The 26,820-nt window shown below is 41.5% G+C and overlaps 1 protein-coding gene across 1 annotated transcript in view; it reads right to left on the reverse strand.

The window, feature by feature from the left end:
• The window catches only part of CUL4A (cullin 4A), a 433,228-nt gene that overhangs the window by 159,608 nt on the left and 246,800 nt on the right, over positions 1-26,820 (reverse strand). The window contains 1 exon segment of the mRNA XM_053707765.1: positions 13,113-13,198. Coding sequence (XP_053563740.1) covers positions 13,113-13,198 — 86 coding nt within the window.

A 26,820-nucleotide genomic window follows, 5' to 3' on the forward strand; every position in this document is an offset into this window, starting at 1 on the left:
CCTCCACCTCGATCACCTCAGATAAGGAGTCGCACCAGTAGATAGCCACTCCAGCAACTGCAGCAACAGCCACTGCCGGTTGAAACAAATATCCTGTATGTTGAAACATCTTTCTTAACAGAGTTTCTATTTTCTTATCCATTGGCTCTTTAAAAGACAAACTATACTCAAGCGGGATAGTAGAGTGTTTAGCAAGCATGGAGATAGCGCAATCCGCCTAAGGGATTGAGCCCCACAACTCCAAATGAAAGTCCGGGCCGGGGAACAATTTGTTAAAAGAAGAAGGGGAAAATGAAGAACCAATTCTTTCCCATTCATTTTTAATAATGTTCGCCATCTTTACGGGAACCGGGAAAGTTTGTGGTACAACCCTGTCCTCATAGACTTTATCTAATTTAGGAATCAAAGGTTCCTCAGGCAATTTGGGCTCTGGAACCTCTAACGTAGCCAAAACTTCCTTCAACAAAAAGCATAAATGCTCAATCCTAAATCTAAAGTCTGGTCCCTCCGCAGCTGGAGGCATAGAGGGGGCAGACTCCAATCCAGAAAGAGCACCCTCTGAAGTATCAGAGGCGCATTCAACATTGGATAATCTTGTATCAGATAAATCCAATAAGCTAGTAGATGACCCCTGGGAAGGATAGCAATATTTAACCTTTCGCTTGCGCTTAGCAGGGTGAGATAAAGCACTAAAGGCCGCAGACACTGCAGTTTGTAATTGCTCAGCAAAGTCTGGCTGTAAAAGGGCCCCTCCAGATGGAGGATTAGGAGTGCTATGGGAAGCTGAGTATAGATAAGATAAAACAGCACCTTTATACCCCCAATGGCTGGGGCACTCACCACCTCCTATGACCCAGGCCAAACAGAGAAACCACTTATCGGGTAAACTGCACGGTCAGGAAAGAGGAAATCAGAGTAACCACAACCGGTCACATGGTGCGCAATGCAGGACTGCCCCTTCTATAGTAAAAAAAAACGCTCCAAGCCTTTCAGGCTCCGCAGCTCCCAAAAACGAAAGTAAAACCTGTACGTTCCAACATCTGCCTGAGCCACATCTCACACATGTTGCAGCAAATCATAATAAAATAAAATTATGTAATTAATCCTCCCCTGTTCAATAATCCCCCTCTGGAGATTTTTAACTCTTGATTCCAACAGATAAAAGGAGCCACACTGTGACCATGTCTTCTTGCGTTGTATAAAAAAATTAAACAATCTTATGCCGTGGAACAGAAACACAGCCTCTCAAGTTTGACAGTCTTGTAGCTTCGCTCCTGACCTGGACTTTAGTAAAGGAAGCAGGCAGTGAAACTCGTCAACACTGATCGCTTAGGAGCTGTTAATACAAGTCTGGATGGGTTCGCAGAAAGACTCTCTCTGCATCTCCAGACTCTAATATTCATCAATTCTCTCACTGAGAGGCTGACAAGACTACTTAAAACTCCAGTCCTATTTCAAAGGGTAGATACCCTTCATAAGGAACTACTCTGAATCTTCTGACACTTCTCTGCCAACCTCCTGTGACGAAAGTTAAAGAATGACTAGGCTATGAGGGAAGTAGGTAGAGTATTTAAGCCTTTGGCTGGGGTGTCTTTGCCTCCTCCTGGTGGCCAGGTTCAGTATTTACCAACAGTAAGGAATGATGCCGTGGACTCTCCTCATATTAAGAAGGAAATTCTGACAACGCAAATTCCAAACCAAAAATTAAAACAAAGAAATAACAAACACTGGTAACCATAAACTTAGCATAAAACAACTTATAAACAAGAGTTATGGTCACATCTCCCACAAGTACTACAATCGAAGGCCAGTGGGAACTTCCTTTGTGTATTATATCCACAGATGAGGGTACATCATATACCCTATTAAGATTACTAGACCTCTTTGGATTCTCTGCAACAGATGCGTCGGAGGTGTTCTAACTTAAATCTGAAATTAATCTCCTCTGAATCTGCAGAATTGGTCACTACAGTATCAGAATCTGACAATTTCCCCTCAGAAGCCACTGAAGATTCATTCTCATCAGATAATTGAGACAAACTGACTAACGCAGCCTTAGCGGAGTCAGCCTTACTTACATCAATATGTTTAGATTTTCTCTTGCGCTTACCAGAAACCTTTGGAAAAGCTGATAAAGCTGCAGAAACAGCAGAAGTAATCTGTGCAGCGAAATCCACAGGTAAAAAAACCCCCCCAAGAGGTTGAAAGGAACCGCAGGGCACTGCATGTGGAACTTGAGGGGAAAGCTGGGGCGTAGCTAGGATAACACTATCCTGAGAGACAGGAGGCTCAGGGAGAGACATCTTATCTTTAAACATTAATTTATTTAGACATGATGAGCAAAACTGTACAGGAGGAATTATCTTAGCCTCCAAACACAATAAGCATTTTTCAAATTAATCAACTTCAGCATTAGTGTCCATAATTGGGTATCAGTTCCTAGCAATTAACAAACAATTTAAATGCCAAATTATGTTTTATTGCTTCATATAAATAAACCTAAATAAGCACCTAAAACCCTCAGCTCTGCTGAGGTCTTACCCCTTCAGAAATTGCTATCCCACTAGCACAGAAAACCGGACACACTCGGTAGCAAAATACATCTCCTTGTTACAGGAACAGCCCAAATCCACTTGAAACTGTAGACAGAAGAAACTGCAACCTCCACGCTCGCCACAGCAAACTCCGATCTAAACAAGGAAGCCGAAAACCGGAAGTGCCGAGGAGCGGTCATGTGACCACAATTATTATTATTATTTTTTTAAATTGCGCCAAACAAAAACAGCACAAAAACCGACAGCAGCACAACAAATGTGATTGGGCCAAACAAGCTGAGCTGAAAAGCGATTGCAATAAGTTAAAAAGTAGAACAAACACCTGTCAAACACTTCATACACTCCATCTCTGAGCCCTAATAAAATATGATGCCTCTTTTCACATATAAGCAGTGCCCCTAAAACAGATTCAAATACTTTCTACAAAGATTTAACCCCTATAGTGCCAGTACCTTCAAACCTAGAAGGGAAAGCACTTACCTGTGGATCCTGCTCTGTCAGGCAGGAGCTGTTTTCTGAGGTGTGGCAGCTTTTCCATTTCTACAGGGGACCTATAGAAAAGAAAGAACAGAGTAACCAACCTTGGCTTTCTATAATAGGGGTAGCAATAATGTTAGCAGTTTAAGCAAAGATCACCTCTCTGTCTTCTAACTGCTAATAGCCACCATTACTCTTACTAAAGAGATTGACATGAACACAGCTAGACCCCAATCCTTGCTTGCAGGGAAAAGTACCCATAAAAGGATTAAAAAAAAATAAAAAATCTTCAGACACCATCTTAGACATCCTCCCGTGATCAAGGCAAAGAGAATGACTGGGGTTATGGGTAAGGGAAGTGATACTTAACAGCTCTGCTGGGGTGCTCTTTGCCGCCTCCTGCTTGCCAGGAGTGAATATCCCACTAGCAATTAGAATGTTTTGTCGACTCTCCATGCCATAGGGAAAAAAAGCACACAAAAGACATGTTGCAGCTTTACAAATCTGCTCTAAAGATGCATAATTAAAATCCCACAATATTGCAACTGCTCTTGTAGAAGAACTGAATACACTCAGGAGGCCTCTTCAAGCAAGCTTTGTGATTTGCTTCTTTGAGCCAAAAGGCCAAAGCTACCTTAGTAGCTTTCTGCCCCTTACAAGTCCCATAGTAGTGAAAAAAACAAATTAGAAGTTTGTCTGAAATCTTTAGTAGCTTGGAGATAGGACTTTAAAGCACTGGCTACCTCAAGATTATGTAAGAGCTGCTACTCAGTTAACATGACCTTAACACAGCTAAGGAACAGCCATTTCTTGATTGGTTTTCCTACTCCTTGTGAATACTTAGAAATCAGATCACAAGACAAGGTTAAGAACTCAAACTCTCCTTGCTGAAGAGACTGCTATAGTAAGAGTACTTTTCAAGGTAAAAGTAGATATCAATGGAATGCATTGGTTTAAACAAAGAACCTTGTCATGCAGAGAAAAGTAGATTCAGATTCCAGGGTGGAAATATAGGAATCACGAACACCTGGACAAAAGTCTGATCCTCAGGAATTTTAGCCAACTTTCTATGAAAAGGAACAGATGAAACAAAAATTTGCTTCAGCTTTTCTCAGGATGGCCTTGACAAGGGTTTGTCTGCTAATTTGTAAAAGATCAGTCTAGGAATCTTAAAGGAATTACCAAGAAAACCTTCTGAAAGAACACCATTCAAAAATGCCTTCCAAATCCAGTAATACATTCTGGCTTTCTGGCCTGCATCAAATATTCAATAACCGAATCCGAGAAACCTTGTCCTGTGGGAGAAAAGCCCCTTTTCCACCAGTGACAGTGGAAATAATAGAATCCAATTCTGGTCCAAACAGGGTCTTACCATTGAATGCCAGAGAAAGGAGTCTGGACTTAAGAGACCATGTCCGCAGACCAGGACTTTAGCTAGAGAGCCCTTCTGGCAAGAACAGCAAAACCTAAAGACTTAGCATTAAGTCGAACAATCTGCATAATTGTGTCACAGATAAAGAAATTGGCAATTTTTTAAGGCATTGATTAGATCCTGAATATCATCCATAGAAGACTCAACTGATATCAGCTCAGACAGAGAGTCACACCAGAAAGTAGCTGCACCAGCGACTGTCGAAATATCTGCAGCAGGTTGAAAAAGTAAACCCATTTGAAGAAACATGCAACTCCAGTTTTATCCTCTAGGGGAATGGTGGTACGCTATGCTAAAGTGGAAATGGTCCCATCTAGCTTGGGTACTGTACTCCACGTCTCCAAATAAGAGACGGACTGAAAACATCCTCCTAAAGTTTGGAGAGGGAGAAAAGGGAACTCCTGGGTTTTTCCTATTCTTTAGATATGATATCCGTTAAGGAAGGAACAGGGAAAACCCCTGGAGATTTAACCTTAGGTTAACCTCCGCAGGTTAATGTCAGGGACGTCCAGAGTGGACAAGACCTCCTTAAGGAAACATCTCAAGTTCTCAAGCTTGAAACAAAAAACATAATTTATGTAAGAACTTACCTGATAAATTCATTTCTTTCATATTAGCAAGAGTCCATGAGCTAGTGACGTATGGGATATACATTCCTACCAGGAGGGGCAAAGTTTCCCAAACCTCAAAATGCCTATAAATACACCCCTCACCACACCCACAATTCAGTTTAACGAATAGCCAAGAAGTGGGGTGATAAAAAAGTGCGAAAGCATATAAAATAAGGAATTGGAATAATTGTGCTTTATACAAAAAAATCATAACCACCACAAAAAAGGGCGGGCCTCATGGACTCTTGCTAATATGAAAGAAATGAATTTATCAGGTAAGTTCTTACATAAATTATGTTTTCTTTCATGTAATTAGCAAGAGTCCATGAGCTAGTGACGTATGGGATAATGATTACCCAAGATGTGGATCTTTCCACACAAGAGTCACTAGAGAGGGAGGGATAAAATAAAGACAGCCAATTCCTGCTGAAAATAATCCACACCCAAAATAAAGTTTAATGAAAAACATAAGCAGAAGATTCAAACTGAAACCGCTGCCTGAAGTACTTTTCTACCAAAAACTGCTTCAGAAGAAGAAAATACATAAAAATGGTAGAATTTAGTAAAAGTATGCAAAGAGGACCAAGTTGCTGCTTTGCAAATCTGATCAACCGAAGCTTCATTCCTAAACGCCCAGGAAGTAGAAACTGACCTAGTAGAATGAGCTGTAATCCTTTGAGGCGGAGTTTTACCCGACTCAACATAGGCAAGATGAATTAAAGATTTCAACCAAGATGCCAAAGAAATGGCAGAAGCATTCTGGCCTTTTCTAGAACCGGAAAAGATGACAAATAGACTAGAAGTCTTCCGGAAAGATTTAGTAGCTTCAACATAATATTTCAAAGCTCTAACAACATCCAAAGAATGCAACGATTTCTCCTTAGAATTCTTAGGATTAGGACATAATGAAGGAACCACAATTTCTCTACTAATGTTGTTGGAATTCACAACTTTAGGTAAAAATTCAAAAGAAGTTCGCAACACCGCCTTATCCTTATGAAAAATCAGAAAAGGAGACTCACAAGAAAGAGCAGATAATTCAGAAACTCTTCTGGCAGAAGAGATGGCCAAAAGGAACAAAACTTTCCAAGAAAGTAATTTAATGTCCAATGAATGCATAGGTTCAAATGGAGGAGCTTGAAGAGCCCCCAGAACCAAATTCAAACTCCAAGGAGGAGAAATTGACTTAATGACAGGTTTTATACGAACCAAAGCTTGTACAAAACAATGAATATCAGGAAGAATAGCAATCTTTCTGTGAAAAAGAACAGAAAGAGCAGAGATTTGTCCTTTCAAGGAACTTGCGGACAAACCCTTATTTAAACCATCCTGAAGAAACTGTAATATTCTCGGTATTCTAAAAGAATGCCAAGAAAAATGATGAGAAAGACATCAAGAAATATAAGTCTTCCAGACTCTATAATATATCTCTCTAGATACAGATTTACGAGCCTGTAACATAGTATTAATCACAGAGTCAGAGAAACCTCTTTGACCAAGAATCAAGCGTTCAATCTCCATACCTTTAAATTTAAGGATTTGAGATCCTGATGGAAAAAAGGACCTTGAGACAGAAGGTCTGGTCTTAACGGAAGAGTCCACGGTTGGCAAGAGGCCATCCGGACAAGATCCGCATACCAAAACCTGTGAGGCCATGCCGGAGCTACCAGCAGAACAAACGAGCATTCCTTCAGAATCTTGGAGATTACTCTTGGAAGAAGAACTAGAGGCGGAAAGATATAGGCAGGATGATACTTCCAAGGAAGTGATAATGCATCCACTGCCTCCGCCTGAGGATCCCGGGATCTGGACAGATACCTGGGAAGTCTCTTGTTTAGATGAGACGCCATCAGATCTATTTCTGGAAGTTCCCACATTTGAACAATTTGAAGAAATACCTCTGGGTGAAGAGACCATTCGCCCGGATGCAACGTTTGGCGACTGAGATAATCCGCTTCCCAATTCGAGATACTTCTTTCATAGCCAGAGGACTGTGAGTCCCTCCTTGATGATTGATGTATGCCACAGTTGTGACATTGTCCGTCTGAAAACAAATGAACGATTCTCTCTTCAGAAGAGGCCAAAACTGAAGAGCTCTGAAAATTGCACGGAGTTCCAAAATATTGATCGGTAATCTCACCTCCTGAGATTCCCAAACTCCTTGTGCCATCAGAGATCCCCACACAGCTCCCCAACCTGTGAGACTTGCATCTGTTGAAATTACAGTCCAGGTCGGAAGCACAAAAGAAGCCCCCTGAATTAAACGATGGTGATCTGTCCACCACGTTAGAGAGTGTCGAACAATCTGTTTTAAAGATATTAATTGAGATATCTTTGTGTAATCCTTGCACCATTGATTCAGCATACAGAGCTGAAGAGGTCGCATGTGAAAACGAGCAAAGGGGATCGCGTCCGATGCAGCAGTCATAAGACCTAGAATTTCCATGCATAAGGCTACCGAAGGGAATGATTGTGACTGAAGGTTTCGACAAGCTGCAATCAATTTTAGACGTCTCTTGTCTGTTAAAGACAGAGTCATGGACACTGAATCTATCTGGAAACCCAGAAAGGTTACCCTTGTCTGAGGAATCAAAGAACTTTTTGGTAAATTGATCCTCCAACCATGATCTTGAAGAAACAACACAAGTCGATTCGTATGAGATTCTGCTAAATGTAAAGACTGAGCAAGTACCAAGATATCGTCCAAATAAGGAAATACCACAATACCCTGTTCTCTGATTACAGACAGAAGGGCACCGAGAACCTTTGAAAAAATTCTTGGAGCTGTAGCTAGGCCAAACGGTAGAGCCACAAACTGGTAATGCTTGTCCAGAAAAGAGAATCTCAGGAACTGATAGTGATCTGGATGAATCGGAATATGCAGATATGCATCCTGTAAATCTATTGTGGACATATAATTCCCTTGCTGAACAAAGGGCAAGATAGTCCTTACAGTTACCATCTTGAACGTTGGTATCCTTACATAATGATTCAATATTTTTAGATCCAGAACTGGTCTGAAGGAATTCTCCTTCTTTGGTACAATGAAGAGATTTGAATAAAACCCCATCCCCTGTTCCGGAACTGGAACTGGCATAATTACTCCAGCCAACTCTAGATCTGAAACACAATTCAGAAATGCTTGAGCTTTCACTGGATTTACTGGGACACGGGAAAGAAACTGGACTGGAGATGGTTTCCAAACTGAAACTGCTCCTGAGGACGAAGAATCAGGCTTTTGTTCTTTGTTGAAACGAAAGGAACGAAAACGATTATTAGCCCTGTTTTTACCTTTAGATTTTTTATCCTGTGGTAAAAAAGTTCCTTTCCCACCAGTAACAGTTGAGATAATAGAATCCAACTGAGAACCAAATAATTTGTTACCCTGGAAAGAAATGGAAAGTAGAGTTGATTTAGAAGCCATATCAGCATTCCAAGTCTTAAGCCATAAAGCTCTTCTAGCTAAAATAGCTAGAGACATAAACCTGACATCAACTCTAATAATATCAAAAATGGCATCACAAATAAAATTATTAGCATGCTGAAGAAGAATAATAATATCATGAGAATCATGATTTGCTACTTGTTGCGCTAAATTTTCCAACCAAAAAGTTGAAGCTGCAGCAACATCAGCTAATGATATAGCAGGCCTAAGAAGATTACCTGAACACAGATAAGCTTTTCTTAGAAAGGATTCAAATTTCCTATCTAAAGGATCTTTAAACGAAGTACCATCTGACGTAGGAATGGTAGTACGTTTAGCAAGGGTAGAAATAGCCCCATCAACTTTAGGGATTTTGTCCCAAAATTCTAACCTGTCAGACGGTACAGGATATAATTGCTTAAAACGTTTAGAAGGAGTAAATGAATTACCCAATTTATCCCATTCTTTGGAAATTACTGCAGAAATAGCATTAGGAACAGGAAAAACTTCTGGAATAACCACAGGAGATTTAAATACCTTATCTAAACGTTTAGAATTAGTATCAAGAGGACCAGAATCCTCTATTTCTAAAGCAATTAATACTTCTTTAAGTAAAGAACGAATAAATTCCATTTTAAATAAATATGAGGATTTATCAGCATCAATCTCTGAAACAGAATCCTCTGAACCAGAAGAGTCATCAGAATCAGAATGATGATGTTCATTTAAAAATTCATCTGTAGGGAGAGAAGTTTTAAAAGATTTTTTACGTTTACTAGAAGGAGAAATAACAGACATAGCCTTCTTGATGGATTCAGAAACAAAATCTCTTATGTTATCAGGAACATTCTGCACCTTAGATGTTGAAGGAACTGCAACAGACAATGGTACATTACTAAAGGAAACATTATCTGCATTAACAAGTTTGTCATGACAATTAATACAAACAACAGCCGGAGGAATAGCTACCAAAAGTTTACAGCAGATACACTTAGCTTTGGTAGATCCAGCACTAGACAGCGATTTTCCTGTAGTATCTTCTGACTCAGATGCAACGTGAGACATCTTGCAATATGTAAGAGAAAAAACAACATATAAAGCAAAATAGATCAAATTCCTTATATGACAGTTTCAGGAATGGGAAAAAATGCCAAACAACAAGCTTCTAGCAACCAGAAGCAATGAAAAATGAGACTTAAATAATGTGGAGACAAAAGCGACGCCCATATTTTTTAGCGCCAAATCCATATTATTTGGCGCCTAAATGCTTTTGGCGCCAAAATGACGACACATCCGGAACGCCGACATTTTTGGCGCAAAATAACGTCAAAAAATGACGCAACTTCCGGCGACACGTATGACGCCGGAAACGGAAAATAATTTTTGCGCCAAAAAAGTCCGCGCCAAGAATGACGCAATAAAATGAAGCATTTTCATGCATGGAAAAAAAGAGTCAAATTTTTGAAGGTAAGAAAAAATGAATAATTCAAATGCATAATCCCAAATATGAAACCGACTGTCTGAAAAATAAGGAAAGTTGAACATTCTGAGTCAAGGCAAATAAATGTTTGAATACATATATTTAGAACTTTATAAACAAAGTGCCCAACCATAGCTTAGAGTGTCACAGAAAATAAGATTTACTTACCCCAGGACACTCATCTACATGTTTGTAGAAAGCCAAACCAGTACTGAAACGAGAATCAGTAGAGGTAATGGTATATATGAGAGTATATCGTCGATCTGAAAAGGGAGGTAAGAGATGAATCTCTACGACCGATAACAGAGAACCTATGAAATAGACCCCGTAGAAGGAGATCACTGCATTCAAATAGGCAATACTCTCCTCACATCCCTCTGACATTCACTGCACGCTGAGAGGAAAACCGGGCTCCAACTTGCTGCGGAGCGCATATCAACGTAGAATCTAGCACAAACTTACTTCACCACCTCCATCGGAGGCAAAGTTTGTAAAACTGAATTGTGGGTGTGGTGAGGGGTGTATTTATAGGCATTTTGAGGTTTGGGAAACTTTGCCCCTCCTGGTAGGAATGTATATCCCATACGTCACTAGCTCATGGACTCTTGCTAATTACATGAAAGAAATGAACATCCTCCACCTTCATATGCTTCTCACAGGAGGAACAGGACAATGATAGTTCACCCTCTGAACTCTCAGAAGAATCCTCCTCATCAGAAAGTTGAGCATGACTAACCGCCAAAGCCTCCATAGAGCCATTGGTCTTAGATTCAGATGCACCATCCTTAACCTTCTTCCCTGCAACCGGAAAAACACTCAGGGCAGCAGTCACTGCCAATTGAATCTGCGCAGCAAAATCAATGGGAAGGGCAACTACTCCAAATGTATGGGAAATGGAGTTGCAGAGAACTGCATGTGAGGGGCCTGGAGAGGGAGAGTGGCATTGAGCTGCGGGTATATCAGGGTTAGCAGACCCCTGCAAAGTCACAGGGATTAAATCATTAACCTGGGCTACAGGAGAAAGTGCAGAAGACTTGCTATTAGGCCCACTTGAATGAGACTGCAGTAGAGATGAAAGGCATGCATTGCTAAATAGTGCAGGGGGAAAACAGTGGACAATTTACAAGGCATACATTTGTTAGGACTGATCTCTTCCATGGAGAGACTAGATTGAGAGTCCTCCATAGTGCAATATAGCCCAACTTACAGTAAAAAAGCATTTGGGGTGTTAGATTTTCACATTCAGATTGTCTTACCAGCTCCTGAACAGCTGGACCATCACTATCACTGAGCTCCGTGAGCCAACCTTGCTGAAGCGATCTGAGCAAGACACGCCCAGCAATGAAACCGTAACTAAAAAAAGCTCCCGCTCTAACTGGGCCCTGCTTCCAGAACGCATGCTGTATAACCGTTCTAAAAAAATAACGACCTGAATTGCAAAGGAACAACAGTGTAAGTAACACCGTTTGCCTAAAATGGAACATAGCTTCCATCTATTGGAAGTAGGCATGGGAACTTCCCTGCAACATCCAGAGCTAACCTTCATCAAGACTCTACTAAGAGAATTACACAGCTACTAACAGCTCCTATATCCTATTTTGCAGGACAAGATGTTATGAATATTACCTTTATCTATAAAAGTATATTATGTAAAATGGTGCAATTTTAAATGACACATTTTTCTATAAGTTATGAAAGGTAATAAACAAATCTGAATCCTTTTAGTTGCTATCAGTCTATTAATTATACCGACACCAGATGAATAACAAAAATTAGCTTTATTAAAGTATTTTGTTATTAATAATTAGCATTTAATAGAAACTTAAGCAATCAAAATATTACAGAGATATAAACTACAGTTCTATAATAATCACTAACGCAATAACATAACTCTAAATAGCAAGGAAAACAGAATAATACAGAGATTAAACTATAAAGATGATTAAGTCATATTTTCAAAATAACACAAACATTGGCATGATGATAGGAACCAAATATTTCATTATAAACCCTCTAAGGTAATTGCGGAGAATCAGGTAGATTAATAATTATAACAAACCGTCAGATGATAATCTATCCTAATTCCTGATTCACCCGGTGTTATTGTCGACAAATAAGATCAGGTGGTAGGAAGTTTTATAAAGAAAACACAAAGCTATAAAACAATTAATTAATTTACCTGATTAAATAGAAAAAGGTATTTTACATAAATGTAAAATGTAAATCTTAACAATATTAACACCTAAAGTGACTTTCTTTCATACATCACCAAAGTAAATAAATTCCCCCTTTGCAGAAAGGAATCAAACTGTCAGGTCGTAGGTCTGTCTGAATGGGCTAAACTAGCCTCAGCAGTTATAATCCAATAATCTCAGACCTCTGTAGTTGATTAGCAAATTACCAACTCCATAAATTATGTGACCAGTTCCAAAAACCCAGGAAAACGACCCCCTCCCATTGGGCTAGACCCTATATATTCCCATTCTCTCATCTAGGAGGAGTCATTAATTATAATATTTTAATCATTAATTAACATAAAATTAATTAGATGAAATATTATTGTTCTAACAGTAGATGGCTCTCGCATATAGGGTACAATCCATTCTGAGGAAATAAATCAAACTCCAGCAGAGCACCTCTCTTTCCCAACCTCCATGACACGAGGCAAAGAACTACTGGGAGGGTAGAGGAATTAAAAGGATCAAGAGCAAAAATGGTAACTCTTAGAATATGAGATTTCAAGTGAAATTTGTATTGGAACAACTCCCCTATAGCCTATATACACACACAATAGTCTTATATAATTTTATTTTCTAACCCTAAATAACATTTCTCAATGATTAGAGAAAACTTTGCAAACTCAGGAACTCGTCTGTTCTAATGAAAGAACAGTTATATTTTAAAGTTTAAATTTGAGTGTATAGTATCACGTGTAGAATTAAACACTTATTATATAAAGTAGGAAATACAAGCAAAGGCATTGCATAAATTCAGAGGGGTTTCACACAAGTTAACTGCTCTAAGAATAAATAGTTCATAATGCTGGAAACAGCTGAAATAAGATAATGTGAAATAAATGTGCATGCATTTTAGAGACACCTGATAACAAGTAGTGTAATGTAAATTGACTTACCTGCTTAAACTGAACCATGACATCTTTGGAAAGCTCCATGTCTTTAAACATCCCTTCTAGTTTACTAGTAAATGCCGCACCACATTCTGTAAAGACACAAGAGTGGAAATATTTACGATTTCAAAAATAAAATGATGAAAAGGTCTTCCTTATGCGGTTCAATATAACCTTTCAAAAACGTACACCAAAAAAATAAAATAAAAAATAAAATGTATGCTTACCTGATAAATTAATTTCCTACTTGACAGTGAGAGTCCACAAGAACATTCATAACCTATGGGAAATACTATTCCTGGCCACCAGGAGGAGTCAGACACCCCAAACAAGACAATAAATATCCCTTCCACTTCCCCTACCCTCAAGTAGTTCAGCCAAGGATAAGGAAAAGTGAAGAGAGATACAAGGGGTACTGCAGACACTACAAATTAGCATTTGGGCGGGGTCGTGGACTCTCACTGCTAAGAAGGAAATGAATTTATCTGGTAAGCATAAATTTTATTTTCCTTCTATTGGCAGTGAGAGTCCAGGAGAACATGCATAACCAATGGGAAACCAATACCCAAGCAGTGGAGTTCACGAATGTTTGGGTGGGAAAAAGTAGTGGAGACAGTTCTATGAACTAGGCACAACCGCTTGTGGAACCCTTCTCCTAAAAGATGCTTCCGCTTAGACAAAAACATCAAATTTGCAGAACTTTGTGAAAGTGTGTAATGAAGACCAAGTAGCAGCCTTGCAGACCTGCTTAACTGATGCCACATTCTTGAAGGCCCAAGTAGTCAACACTGCACCAGTAGAATGTGCCATGATTCTTGAAGGGGGCTCCTGACCATACTGATCAGACTTCTCAACCAACAGGAAATCTTAACAGCTAAAAGCCTTTTCCCCCTTGGTCTTTCCAGTATACAGGATGAATAAGGAAGATTGATTAAACTCCTTATTAGCGTGAAGGTATAACGTCAGCGCTCTGACCACATCGAAATTGTGTTACAGTCTCTTCTTAGAGGATGACATATTACAACAAAGTGAAGGAACCTGTCATGAGCGCTTCCGTTCATCGCCGTGTCGCCGCGGCTCCCGGAACTCCTCTGTGTCTCTGACGTCATGTTGCTTAGCAACATGACGCTTTCTCTCACACCCCTCTGATGACGGTTACGCTCCTGCCCTTTAAATCTCGGCGGGAGATCTGAATCTGGGCCCGTTTGTTTGTTTCCCTGGATTGTGAGTACCATATCAGTTTTATTCTTCTGTGTACCGACTTCTGCCTGCCTGACCAAGCCTCTTGCCTAATCCCTACTTGCTGATATTTGGACATTGACTTCTGCCTGCCTGACCTTGCCTGTAGCTATTACCCTTTTGCTGACACTTGGATGCCGACTTCTGCTTGCCTGACCCTGTCTTTTGCCTATACCTTTTGCTGATATTTGGATGCCGACTTCTGCCTGCCTGACCTTGCTTTGGCCTTTACCTTTAAACCTATTCTTTGTTAAACAAGACCTGCTTAAAGGGACATTTTACTTTTACAAGCTGCAAAAGAGAACTTTGCCTTTCTGTTTGTTATACACCTGCTTAAAAGGGACATTTACTTTTACAAGCTGCAAAAGAGAACTTTGCCTTTCTGTTTGTTATACACCTGCTTAAAAGGGACATTTACTTTTACAAGCTGCAAAAGAGAACTTTGCCTTTCTGTTTGTTATAAACCTGCTTAAAGGGACATTATACTTTTACAAGCTGCAAAAGAGAACTTTGCCTTTCTGTTTGTTATACACCTGCTTAAAAGGGACATTTACTTTTACAAGCTGCAAAAGAGAACTTTGCCTTTCTGTTTGTTATAAACCTGCTTAAAGGGACATTATACTTTTACAAGCTGCAAAAGAGAACTTTTCCTTTGTTTTACAAGCCTGCTAAAGAGGACCTTTTTCAGAAGCTTCAAAGTAAGAGCATTTCCTTTTTGTTCTTTGTACTACTTAAAGGGACGTTTTATCCTTTGTGGCTTTCCTGCATTCTGGAACAATATTCATTTTTGTTATCTTCTAATCTGCTTCCTGAGTGGGTCACGTCCTGGATATTTCTCAGTGTGCTAGCGTGTGCTTTCAATTCACGCTAGCAGTTGGGTTACATCCCGGATTGATTCCAGAGCGGCTGACATTACAAACGGGCCATAAAAATGGACCCCACTGAATTATCTATGGCCGTGGCTCACCAGGGACAGCTCTTGGGTTCTCATGCCACTCACTTGCAGTCTCTGGACACTAAACTTGATCAAATTACTGCTCTATTACAAAATTTGGTTGCTACCGCACCTCCCAATCCTAATCCCAATCCAAATCCGATTGAGGCATTACCTCCTCCGATTCCTAACAATCAGTCTCAGGTACAACTAAGTCCCAGGATTCCTCTTCCGGATAAATATGATGGGAATCCTGAAGAATGTAGAGGCTTTTTGAATCAATGCCGTCTTCATTTCCGAAATAGCCCTACTCTCTTTGCTACTGCCTCTTCTAGAATCACGTTTCTTATTTCCTTAATGAAAGGAAAAGCCTTGGCTTGGGTGTCACCTTTGCTAGAAAAGAATGATCCTATACTGTTGGATGTTGATACATTTCTATCTACATTCTCAAACGTATTCGATAAACCTGGAAGGTCATCCGCTGCTGAAGCAACTCTCCTGGATTTACGTCAAGGAAATCAACCAGTCTCTCAATATGCAATTGAGTTCCGCACCCTTGCCTCTGAAACCACTTGGAATCAGGGAGCACTCAGAGCCGCTTTCCGTAAAGGACTTTCTGAGCGTCTCAAGGATGAATTGGTGTATCGTGAACTTCCAGAGTCCTTAGAAGCCTTAATAAATCTCTGTATCTGTCTCGACGCCAGGTTTCGTGAACGCCAACAAGAAAAGGATAGAACACAGAGGACTGCCACTCGAACTCCTTTTCGTTTAGCTCCTCGTTTTTCTAGTCCAGTCACTCCAGCCTCTCCTACTACTGATCAGGCTGAACCCATGGAAGTAGGAAGTATAAAATTAACTGAGACTGAACGCTTAAGAAGACGGACTCTTGGCTTATGTCTGTACTGTGGCCTTAAAGGACATTTATTAAGGGATTGTCCTACTAGGCCAGTAAAAGCCAGGGCTTAACTCTAGTCCAGGGAACTGAGTTAAGCCAAAATAGTGGTCATTCCCTATACAAGAAACTCTTTGTTCCAGTAACTCTTCTAATTGGACAAAAGAAGATCTATACCCAAGCCCTAATTGATTCTGGTGCTGGAGGTGTGTTCATTGACTCTACATTTGTTTCTACTCATTCTATACCCTTACTAAAGAAGGAGTATTCCATTTCAGTCTCTACGGTCAGTGGAGATCCTTTGGGTTCTGGATACATTCAGTTTTCTACTCAACCCTTAATCCTCACCGTAGGAATACTTCATTCTGAGACAATTTGTTTCGATGTCATTCCCACTCCGCAATTTCCCATTATCTTGGGATTACCCTGGCTCCAGATTCACAATCCCATTTTTTCTTGGACTTTCGGTGAACTCACTTCCTGGGGATCTACATGCCAGACTAAATGTCTTCAAGAGATTACTAAGTTACCACTCACTATTGCTCTCACAGTTGAAACTCCGGAATCCTTACCTATGCATTACCATGACTTTGTGGATGTCTTCTCCAAAAAAGAAGCGGAACGTCTTCCTCCTCATCGCCCTTTTGATTGTCCCATTGACCTCCTTCCTGGGGCTGCCTATCCTCGAGGCAAAACATATCCACTTTCTAAACCAGAAAACATGGCTCTGGAAGAATATATAAAAGACAATCTGGCTAGAGGATTTATTCGACCCTCCTCTTCCCCTGTAGGGGCTGGTTTCTTTTTTGTGGGAAAAAAGGATGGCGGATTAAGACCCTGTATTGATTATCGTGGATTGAATCAGATTACCATCAAGAACAGTTATCCTCTGCCCCTTATTCCTGAACTTTTTACTTATCTTCAGGGAGCCACCATTTTCACCAAACTCGACCTACGTGGTGCATACAACTTGATCCGTATACGCAAAGGAGATGAGTGGAAGACTGCCTTTAACACTCGATTTGGGCATTATGAATATTTGGTCATGCCCTTTGGGCTATGCAATGCTCCGGCGGTTTTCCAGCATTTTGTAAATGAGATCTTTCGTGATTTTTTGAATATTTTTGTTATCATATACCTGGACGACATCTTAATTTTTTCTCAGAACCACCAAGATCATGTGCACCACGTCAAGAAAGTACTTCAACGTCTAAGAGAATTCCATCTGTTTGCTAAACTGGAGAAATGTTCTTTCCATCAAAAAATCATACCCTTTCTGGGTTATGTAATATCGGCATCTGGATTCGAAATGGACCCTACTAAACTTTCTGCCATTTTGGATTGGCCTAGACCTGATTCTTTGAAGGCTTTACAACGTTTCCTAGGCTTCGCCAATTATTACAGAAAGTTCATCAAGAATTTTGCTACTATTACTTCTCCTCTTACTTCTCTCACAAGAAAAGGACAAAACTGTAAAGTATGGCCGTCTGAGGCTATAGAAGCTTTTGAATCTCTCAAAGAAGCTTTTTCCTCAGCTCCTATCCTTCGTCATCCAAATCCTGAGTTTCAATTTATTCTGGAGGTGGATGCTTCCTCTGTTGCTGCTGGAGCGGTTCTGTCTCAACGAATACCAGAGACTGGAAGGATTCATCCTGTTGCTTTTTTCTCTAAAAAATTCACTCCTTCCGAATTTAACTATGACGTAGGGAATAAAGAGTTGCTTGCCATCAAGATGGCATTGGATGAATGGAGACATTGGCTGGAAGGTACTTCTTTGCCATTTACTATACTTACTGATCATAAGAACCTTCTGTATCTCCAAACAGCCAAACGACTAAATTCCAGGCAAGCACGCTGGTCCTTATTCTTCTCTCGGTTTCACTATAATTTGTCTTACATACCTGGTTCAAAAAATATTAAAGCAGACGCACTTTCCAGACAATTTCAAGATACCCCAGTTCCTGAGTCTGGTACCATTCTCCAACCTCATGAAGTCATTGCCCAGTTAACAACTTCTTGGTTACAAGAATTACAGTCCGCTCAAGAGCGTCTTCCTTTGTCCTGTAAACCTCCCAATGGTTTACTCTTTGTTCCTGAACGCCTTCGTTCCAAGATTTTATTTTGGGCTCATGATAGTCCCCTTTCTGGACATCCTGGCATCAGTATTACCACTCGAAACCTCAAACAACATGTCTGGTGGCCTACACTCTCTCAAGATGTGAAGGATTACGTCTCAGTATGCACACAATGTGCCATGAACAAAACTCCACGCCAACTTCCTTCAGGATTACTCCAACCATTGCCTATACCTCACCAGCCTTGGACTCATGTATCCATGGACTTTATTACCGATCTTCCCTTGTCCACTGGGAACAATACTATCTGGGTGGTGGTCGACAGGTTCACTAAGACGGCTCATTTTGTACCCTTGCCAGGATTACCATCTGCCAAAAGACTCTCTGAACTTTTTATTCTACATATTGTAAGAATCCATGGATTTCCTCTTGATATTGTTTCAGATAGAGGGGTACAATTCGTTTCTCGATTTTGGAGGTCACTTTGTAAACATTTTGGTACTACTATATCTCTCTCTACTTCTCACCACCCACAATCGAATGGTCAGACTGAAAGAGTAAACCAGTGTCTTGAAACATATCTTAGACATTATGTGGATCATTATCATTCTAACTGGACTTCTTACCTTCCTTTGGCTGAATTGGCCCATAATGCCCGGTACAATTCCTCCCTTCAGACTTCTCCTTTTCATGCAGCTTACGGATATCAGCCTAGGACGTTCCCTTTGCATACTTCCTCCACAGTGAATCCTGCTTCTGATCTTACAGCCCGAAGATTAACTCGACATTGGCAGAAGATACATCGTATTCTTTCTGTAACTTCTAGACGTTACAAGTTCTTTTCGGATCTTCGACGGAAAAAGGCTCCCAAATATCGCCCTGGTGATAAAGTTTGGATTTCCTCTCGATTTCTTCGCCTGAAACAACCTTCTAACAAATTGGGACCACGATATGTGGGTCCTTTCCGAATACTGGGTCAGGTATGTTCCACTGCTTATCGGGTAGCTTTACCCAAGTCTCTCAAAGTCCATCCGGTATTCCATGTTTCTCTTTTAAAACCTGTGATGATTAACAGGTATTCTAAGCCTTTTTCTAAACCTCCACCGTTATTGGTGCATGGACATCCTGAGTTTGAGATCAGCCATATTCTAGATTCCAAATTGCGGGGCAAGAAATTGTATTATCTCATTCATTGGAAGGGTTATCCAGTCACGGAACGTTCTTGGGAACCTGCTCATCAAGTAAATGCTCCAATATTGGTCAAGACCTTCCACAAGACTCATCCTGATAGACCTGGTCCTGTCCCCCGGAGGGGCCCTTGAGGAGGGGGTGCTGTCATGAGCGCTTCCGTTCATCGCCGTGTCGCCGCGGCTCCCGGAACTCCTCTGTGTCTCTGACGTCATGTTGCTTAGCAACATGACGCTTTCTCTCACACCCCTCTGATGACGGTTACGCTCCTGCCCTTTAAATCTCGGCGGGAGATCTGAATCTGGGCCCGTTTGTTTGTTTCCCTGGATTGTGAGTACCATATCAGTTTTATTCTTCTGTGTACCGACTTCTGCCTGCCTGACCAAGCCTCTTGCCTAATCCCTACTTGCTGATATTTGGACATTGACTTCTGCCTGCCTGACCTTGCCTGTAGCTATTACCCTTTTGCTGACACTTGGATGCCGACTTCTGCTTGCCTGACCCTGTCTTTTGCCTATACCTTTTGCTGATATTTGGATGCCGACTTCTGCCTGCCTGACCTTGCTTTGGCCTTTACCTTTAAACCTATTCTTTGTTAAACAAGACCTGCTTAAAGGGACATTTTACTTTTACAAGCTGCAAAAGAGAACTTTGCCTTTCTGTTTGTTATACACCTGCTTAAAAGGGACATTTACTTTTACAAGCTGCAAAAGAGAACTTTGCCTTTCTGTTTGTTATACACCTGCTTAAAAGGGACATTTACTTTTACAAGCTGCAAAAGAGAACTTTGCCTTTCTGTTTGTTATAAACCTGCTTAAAGGGACATTATACTTTTACAAGCTGCAAAAGAGAACTTTGCCTTTCTGTTTGTTATACACCTGCTTAAAAGGGACATTTACTTTTACAAGCTGCAAAAGAGAACTTTGCCTTTCTGTTTGTTATAAACCTGCTTAAAGGGACATTATACTTTTACAAGCTGCAAAAGAGAACTTTTCCTTTGTTTTACAAGCCTGCTAAAGAGGACCTTTTTCAGAAGCTTCAAAGTAAGAGCATTTCCTTTTTGTTCTTTGTACTACTTAAAGGGACGTTTTATCCTTTGTGGCTTTCCTGCATTCTGGAACAATATTCATTTTTGTTATCTTCTAATCTGCTTCCTGAGTGGGTCACGTCCTGGATATTTCTCAGTGTGCTAGCGTGTGCTTTCAATTCACGCTAGCAGTTGGGTTACATCCCGGATTGATTCCAGAGCGGCTGACAGAACCATTATCTCCTGGTTGATTTTACGATAATTTACTGCCTTAGGTAGAAAGCCTGGTTGAGTCCACAACACAACCTTATCTTGATGTATCTAGGTCTTGGTAAAGGAATGGTCCCTGAGTCAGTACATCTTGTTGAAGAAGCAACTGCCAAGGATGAGCAGACATGTTCACTAGGTCTGCATATCAAATCCTGCGTGGCCACTCAGGAGCTATCAGAATAGTTGGTATTCCCTCCTGCTTAATCTGAGCAACCACCCAGAACAGAAGAACAAACGGTGGAAACAGATAAACCAGATTGAAGCTCCACGGGACCGCTAAAGCGTCCACTAGCTCCACCTGAGAATCCCTGGACCTCGATCCATACTTCGGGAGCTTGGCATTGAAGCGGGAAGCCATCAGATCTTTGTCTGGAACATCCCATATATGTTAATTCCAGAAACACCTCCTGATTCAGGGAAAACTCCTCTGATTGGAGAGTCTGCATGGTCAGTAAATCCGCTTCCCAATACTCCACACCTGGGATGTAGCTAGCTGAAACCTGACAATGACTACTTTCCGCCCAAAGCAGGGTTAGGGACATCTCCTGCATTGCCAAAGGAATCCATGTGCCTCCCTGATGGTTGATGTAGGTCACGGTCGTAATGGTCTGAACGAAATAGGATAAACAGCGAGAAACCCAAATAACATGCTAGAAGTGCATTGTATATAGCTCTCAACTCGAGAATCTTGATCGGGAGAGACACTTCCTCCTGACACCAGGTTATTTGTGTTCTTATAGAACCACACACACCACACCCAGCTGGACAGACTCACGTCCGTGGCGATTACTTCCCAAGGAGGGGCGACAAACTCCTCCTCCGGTGAACTGTAGTGTAGGATTGCCAAAAAACAAGACTCATCTGGGCGTCCAGAGAGATGACCTTTGTCTGAGCATACACAACTGTAGTGGTCTCAGATGAAAGCGAAACGGGATAGCATCCGATGCCGCAGCCATGAGACCTACCCCTTCTATGCAATGTGCCCCCGAAGGATGGGCATTGGAACGAAGCAGGGAAAATGCCTTTGAATGCGTCTTCCTGTGCTTATCTGTAAGGTAAAAGCGCATACTGACAGAATCTATGTTCCTTCCCAGAAAGTTTACCCTCGTAGTCGTGACGAGGGAGCTCTTTTCAAATTGACCTTCCAATCATGCACCTGAAGAAACAAGAGTAATCTCTGTGTGTGGTCCTGCACCACTGCCAAGGATGGAGCCTGGACCAGAATGTCATCCAGGTAAGACGTCACTGCAATCCCCTGCAGACAAACCGCAGCCAGCAGAGCTCCAAACACTCGGAGAGCAGTAGCCAGTCCAAATGGAAGCGCAACAAACTGGTAGTGTTTGTCAAGGAAGGAAAACTGTAGAAAGCAGTAATGATCTCTGTGGATCTGAATGTGAAGGTACGCGTCCTTTAAAGGGACACTGAACCCAAATTTTTTCTTTTGTAATTCAGAAAGAGCATGCAATTTTAAGCAACTTTCTAATTTACTCCTATTATCAATTTTTCTTTGTTCTCTTGCTATCATTATTTGAAAAAGAAGGCATCTAAGCTTTTTTTGGTTTCAGTACTCTGGACAGCACTTTTTTATTGGTGGATGAATTTATGCACCAATCAGAAAGGACAACCCAGGTTGTTCACCAAAAATGGGCCGGCATCTAAACTTACATTCTTGCATTTCAAATAAAGATACCACGAGAATGAATAAAAATTTGATAATAAGAGTAAATTAGAAAGTTGCTTAAAATTTCATGCTCAATCTGAATCACGAAAGAAAAATTTTGGGTACAGTGTCCCTTTAAGTCTATTGTAGACATGAATTGACCCTCCTGTACCAGGAGAATGGACCATGTTGTTTACATCTTGAAGGTAGAAAACATAATTTATGCATACCTGATAAATTTATTTCTCTTGTGATGTATCAAGTCCACGGATTCATCCTTACTTGTGGGATATTCTCCTTCCCAACAGGAAGTGGCAAAGAGAGCACCCACAGCAGAGCTGTCTATATAGCTCCCCCCTTAGCTCCACCCCCAGTCATTCGACCGAAGGCTAGGAAGAAAAAGGAGAAACTATAGGGTGCCGTGGTGACTGAAAGTTTTAAAATAAAAATATATATGCCCGTCTTAAAAAACAGGGCGGGCCGTGGACTCTATACATCACAAGAGAAATACATTTATCAGGTAAGCATAAATTATGTTTTCTCTTGTAAGATGTATCGAGACCACAGATTCATCCTTACTTGTGGGATACAAATACCAAAGCTTTAGGACACGGATGAAGGGAGGGACAAGACTGGGACCTTAAACGGAAGGCACCACCGCTTGTAGAACCTTTCTCCCAAAAATAGCCTCCGAAGAAGCAAAAGTATCGAATTTGTAAAATTTGGAAAAAGTATTTAGGGAAGACCAAGTCGTCGCCTTACAAATCTGTTCAACAGAAGCCTCATTCTTAAAAGCCCATGTGGAAACCACAGCTCTAGTAGAATGAGCAGTAATTCTTTCAGGAGGCTGCTGTCCAGCAGTCTCATAGGCCAAACGGATGATGCTTTTCAGCCAAAATTAAAGAGAGGTAGCCATAGCACTTTGACCTCTCCGTTTACCAGAATAAACAACAAACAATGAAGATGTTTGACGGAAATCTTTAGTTGCTTGTAAGTAGAACTTTAAAGCACAAACCACATCAAGATTGTGTAACAGACGTTCCTTCTTTGATGAAGGATTAGGAAGAAACCCAGGTTTGGTACGCAAAACCACCTTATCTGCATGGAAAACAAGGTAAGGGGAATCACATTCTAAAGCAGATAGCTCAGAAACTCTTCGAGCCGAAGAGATAGCTACTAAGTTTAGGCTCCATGGCGGAGCAACAGGTTTAAATACAGGCTTGATTCTGACAAAAGCCTGACTAAATGCTTGAATGTCTGGGACATCTGCCAGACGTCTGTGTAGTAGAATAGACAAAGCAGATATTTGTCCTTTTAGGGAACTAGCAGATAATCCCTTCTCCAAACCTTCTTGGAGAAAAGACAATATTCTAGGAATCCTAATCTTACTCCACGAGTAACCTTTGGATTCACACCAATAAAGATATTTGTGCCAAATCTTATGATAGATCTTCCTGGTGACAGGCTTTCTAGCCTGAATCAGGGCATCAATGACCGACTCAGGCGTTCAATCTTCAAGCAGTCAGACGCAGAGAAATTAGATTTGGGTGCGTGAACGGACCTTGAATTAGAAGGTCCCGCCTCATTGGCAGAGTCCACGGTGGAACCGAGGACATGTCCACTAGGTCTGCATACCAAATCCTGCATGGCCACGCAGGTACTATCAGAATTACCGAAGCTCTCTCCTGCTTGATTCTGGCAACCAGACGTGGGAGGAGAGGAAATGGTGGAAATACATAGGCCAGATTGAAGGACCAAGGTACTGCTAGAGCATCTATCAGTACCGCCTTGGGATCCCGGGACCTGGACCTGTAACGAGGAAGTTTGGCATTCTGACGGGACGCCATCAGATCCAATTCTGGTGTGCCCCATAGCTGAATCAGCTGGGCAAATACCTCCGGATGGAGTTCCCACTCCCCCAGATGAAAAGTCTGACGACTTAGGAAATCCACCTCCCAGTTCTCTACTCCTGGGATGTGGATTGCCGAGAGATGGCAAGAGTGATCCTCTGCCCATCGGATTATTTTGATTACCTCCATCATCTATAAGCTACAGTCGTGATGTTGTCCGACTGAAACCTGATGAATTTGGCCGCAGCAAGCTGAGGCCACGCCTGAAGCGCATTGAATATCGTTCTCAGTTCAAGAATGTTTATCGGAAGAAGAGATTCCTCCCGAGACCATAACCCTGTGCTTTCAGGGAGTTACAGACTGCACCCCAGCCTAGCAGGCTGGCATCTGTCGTTACAATGAGCCACTCTGGCCTGCGGAAGTACATTCCCTGAGACAGGTGGTCCTGAGACAACCACCAGAGAAGAGAATCTCTGGTCTCCTGGTCCAGATGCAGTTAAGGAGATAAATCTGCATAATCCCCATTCCACTGTTTGAGTATGCATAGTTGCAGTGGTCTGAGGTGTAGGCGGACAAAAGGAACTATGTCCATTGCCGCTACCATGAGTCCGATTACCTCCATACACTGAGCCACTGATGGCCGAGGAATGGAATGAAGAGCTCGGCAAGTGGTTAAGAGTTTTGATTTTCTGACCTCCGTCAGAAATATTTTCATTTCTACCGAGTCTATCAGAGTCCCTAGAAAGGAAACTCTTGTAAGAGGGAAGAGAGAACTCTTTTTTATGTTCACCTTCCACCCATGAGATCTCAGAAAAGCCAACACGATGTCCGTGTGAGACTTGGCTAGCTGGAAAGTCGACGCCTGAATTAAGATGTCGTCTAGATAAGGCGCCACTGCTATGCCCCGTGGTGGTAGAACCGCCAGAAGGGACCCTAGCACCTTTGTGAAAATTCTGGGAGCCGTGGCCAACCTGAAGGGATGGGCCACAAACTGTTAATGCCTGTTTAGAAAGGCAAATCTGAGAAATTGATGATGATTTCTGTGAATAGGGATGTGTAGATACGCATCCTTTAAGTCCACGGAAGTCATATATTGACCCTCCTGGATCAGAGGTAGAATAGTCCGAATAGTCTCCATCTTGAATGATGGAACTTTGAGGAACTTATTTAGAATTTTGAGATCCAAGAATGGTCTGAAAGTTCCCTCTTTATTGGGAACCACAAACAGGTTTGAGTAAAACCCTAGCCCCTGTTCCTCTTTTGGGACTGGGCGGATCACCCCCATGGTATGTAGGTCTTCTACACAGCATAAGAACGCCTCTCTCTTTGTCTGGTTTACAGACAGTCGAGAAATGTGAAATCTCCCTCTTGGAAGGGAGTCTCTGAATTCCAGAAGATATCCCTGGGACACAATTTCTAAAGCCCAGTGATCGTGAACATCTCTTGCCCAAACCTGAGCGAAGAGAGAGTCTGCCCCCTACTAGATCCGGTCCCGGATGGGGGGCTACCCCTTCATGCTGTCTTAGAGGCAGCTGCAGGCTTCTTAGCCTGTTTACCCTTGTTCCAAGCCTGGTTAGGTCTCCAGACTGACTTGGATTGGGCAAAATTCCCCTCTTGCTTTGCAGCAGAGGAAGCTGAAGCGGGAGCTACTTAAAGGTCCGAAAGTAATGAAAATTATTTTGTTTGGTCCTCATCTTATTTGATCTATCCTGAGGGAGGGCAAGAACTTTTCCCTCCAGTGATGTCTGAAATAATCTCTTTCAGTCAGCAGACCAGGACTTAAGCCATAACGCCCTGCGTGCTAAAATGGCAAAACCTGAATTCTTTGCTGCTAATTTAGCCAGTTGAAATGCGGCATCTGTAATAAAAGAATTAGCCAACTTAAGGGCCTTAATTCTGTCCATAATCTCCTCTAATGGAGTCTCCATCAGAAGAGCCTCTTCTAGAGCCTCAACCCAAAAAGCAACTGCAGTAGTTACAGGAACAATGCACGCAATAGGTTGGAGAGAAAAACCCTGATGAACAAAAATCTTCATCAGGAGACCCTCTAATTTTTTATCTATAGGATCTTTGAAAGCACAACTGTCTTCAATAGGTATAGTTGTACGCTTAGACAGAGTAGAAATAGCTCCCTCCACCTTAGGAACTGTCTGCCACGAGTCCCGCATGGTGTCAGATATGGGAAACATTTTCCTAAAAACAGGAGGGGGGGTGAATGTAATACCTGGTGTAGCCCACTCCTTAGTAATAATATTCACAATCCTCTTAGGGACTGGAAAAAACATCAGTGTAAACAGGAACCTCTAAGTATTTATCCATTTTACACAATTTCTCTGGAACCACTATAGGGTCACAATCATCTAGAGTCGCTAATACCTCCCTGAGCAATAAGCGGAGGTGTTCAAGCTTAAATTTAAAGGCCGTCATATCAGAATCTGTCTGAGGAAGTGTCTTTCCTGAATCAGAAATTTCTCCCTCAGATAACAAATCCCTCACCCCTACTTCAAAGCATTGTGAGGGCATATCAGGTACGGCTACTAAAGCGTCAGACGGCTCAGCATTTACCCAGAGCTGTCCCG

The sequence above is a fragment of the Bombina bombina genome, chromosome 3, assembly GCF_027579735.1.
Source record: "Bombina bombina isolate aBomBom1 chromosome 3, aBomBom1.pri, whole genome shotgun sequence".
Classification (NCBI taxonomy): Eukaryota; Metazoa; Chordata; class Amphibia; order Anura; family Bombinatoridae; genus Bombina; species Bombina bombina.